This window comes from Octopus sinensis, unplaced genomic scaffold (assembly GCF_006345805.1).
Source record: "Octopus sinensis unplaced genomic scaffold, ASM634580v1 Contig02605, whole genome shotgun sequence".
Classification (NCBI taxonomy): Eukaryota; Metazoa; Mollusca; class Cephalopoda; order Octopoda; family Octopodidae; genus Octopus; species Octopus sinensis.
In genome coordinates, this window is record NW_021825838.1 from 9,905 (window position 1) to 12,104 (window position 2,200).

Sequence of the window (2,200 nt, forward strand, 5' to 3'; positions counted from 1 at the left end):
GATATGTATGACCCAAGATATTTGTAATCAGAAACCATATTTAAGGGCACATTGTTGTTGTTGTTGTTGTTGTGACAGAAGAAGCAACCTCAGTATCTACAATGTTTTAAAGACTAAAGGAAAATATCATAGAAAACAAACATATAATATTGTTTCTATAAATCTGTGAAAGAATTCGTTTGAAACATTTTGCTCTGAAATAATATTATTAGCCAAATTTCTGAACATTGCTGACTAGAGTGACAAGAAAAGAAGCTTGTGTGCAGATAAAGATTGGATAAAGTAGAAATTTATGTAAGCAATAAAGTAAAAAAACGAAGGCAGGAAAAATATATCAACTGGGATTTGAGAGGAAAAGTAAAAGAAATTGATTTCCCCTGAACGCATGAGAAAAGAGATGAGATCATATGACTGTGATATCTGTACAAAGTCGTTCTCTTGGAAAAGTAACCTAATTATGCACAAACATACACATACAGGTGAGAAACTGTATCATTGTGATATCTGTGGTAAATCATTCTCTCAAAGTAGTCACTTATCTACACACAAATATATTCATACAGGAGAGACACCCCATCACTGCGATATTTGTGGTAAATCATTCTCTCAAAATACAGCCTTAACAGAACACATACGTATTCATACAGGAGAGAAACCTTATCATTGTGATATCTGTGGTAAATCATTATCTGAAAATTGTGACTTAACCAAACACATACGTATTCATACAGGAGAGAAACCATATCATTGTGATATCTGTGGTAAATCATTATCTGAAAATTGTGACTTAACCAAACACATACGTACTCATACAGGAGAGAGACCTTATCATTGTGATGTCTGTGGTAAATCATTCTCTCAAAATACAGCCTTAACAGAACACATACGTACTCATACAGGAGAGAGATCATGTTATTGTGATATTTGTGGTAAAACATTTTCTGAAAGTACTGCCTTAAGAAAGCACAATCGTATTCATACAGGAGAGAAGCCATATCACTGTGTTATCTGCGGTAAATCATTCTCTGCAAATAGTAACTTCATGAGACACAAACTGATTCATACAGGGGTGAAAGGAAAAGGGTAGTCTCTAGTTTCTTGGTTGCTATACTCTTTACTCTCTTTTACTCTTTTTCTTGTTTCAGTCATTTGACTGCGGCCATGCTGGAGCACCGCCTTTAGTCGAGCAAATCGACTCCGGGACTTATTCTTTGTAAGCCCAGTACTTATTCTATCGGTCTCTTTTGCCGAACCGCTAAGTGACGGGGACATAAACACACCAGCATCGGTTGTCAAGCAATGCTACGGGGACAAACACACACACACAATTTACAGGCACACATATATATATATACATATGTATACGAAAGGCTTCTTTCAGTTTCCGTCTACCAAATCCACTCACAAGGCATTGGTCGGCCCGGGGCTATAGCAGAAGACACTTGCCCAAGATGCCACGCAATGGGACTGAACCTGGAACCATGTGGTTGATAAGCAAGCTACTTACCACACAGCCACGTTAATATTCCTGTGTTTCATGCAATGTAAATTATGACTAAAATATTTACAAAAATTTCAGATTTTCTTTGTTTTGTTTTTGCAATATTCATCTCCTCCTCCTCCTCCTTTCTTGACCACTCATGTTCTTTCCTTGCCATGGTCTAAGGAACTCTTATACCGAATCTCCTCCCCTGACCACCCCTACACATTATTCGTTCTTGAATATCGCATCCTGTAATCACAGCATATTTTATTGTTTGTTGTATTTTAAAAGATTCACTCATTAAATCATCATCATCATCATCATTTAACATCCGCTTTCCATGCTAGCATGGGTTGGACGGTTTGACTGAGGTCTGGCGAACCAGGCTCCAATCTGATCTGGTAGAGTCTCTACAGCTGGATGCCCTTCCTAGTGCCAACCACTCCAAGAGTGTAGTGGGTGCTTTTTATGTGCCACCAGAACTGAGGCCAGGCAAGGTTGGCAATGGCCACGATCCAATTGTGCTTTTTACATGCCACCGGCACGGAGGCCAGTCGGGGCAGCGCTGGCAACGGCCAAGTTCGGATGGTTCTCTTACATGCCACCAGCACTGGTATTACAGCTACAATTTCCATTGATTTTGATCGATTTCGATTTATCTCTTATATGAAGTATTTCTGGCCCTAACTCTCATTTGTCCCTTTATCTTTCAGTATA

The 2,200-nt window shown here is 38.8% G+C and overlaps 1 protein-coding gene across 1 annotated transcript; it reads left to right on the top strand.

The window, feature by feature from the left end:
• Positions 1-385: 385 nt before the first annotated feature.
• Positions 386-1,087, top strand: LOC118760962 (zinc finger protein 436-like). Its single transcript, XM_036498592.1, has 3 exons — positions 386-549; positions 634-860; positions 1,029-1,087. Exons 1-3 carry the CDS (start codon positions 386-388, stop codon positions 1,085-1,087), a joined length of 450 nt encoding a protein of 149 aa, XP_036354485.1.
• The last annotated feature ends 1,113 nt before the right edge of the window (positions 1,088-2,200 follow it).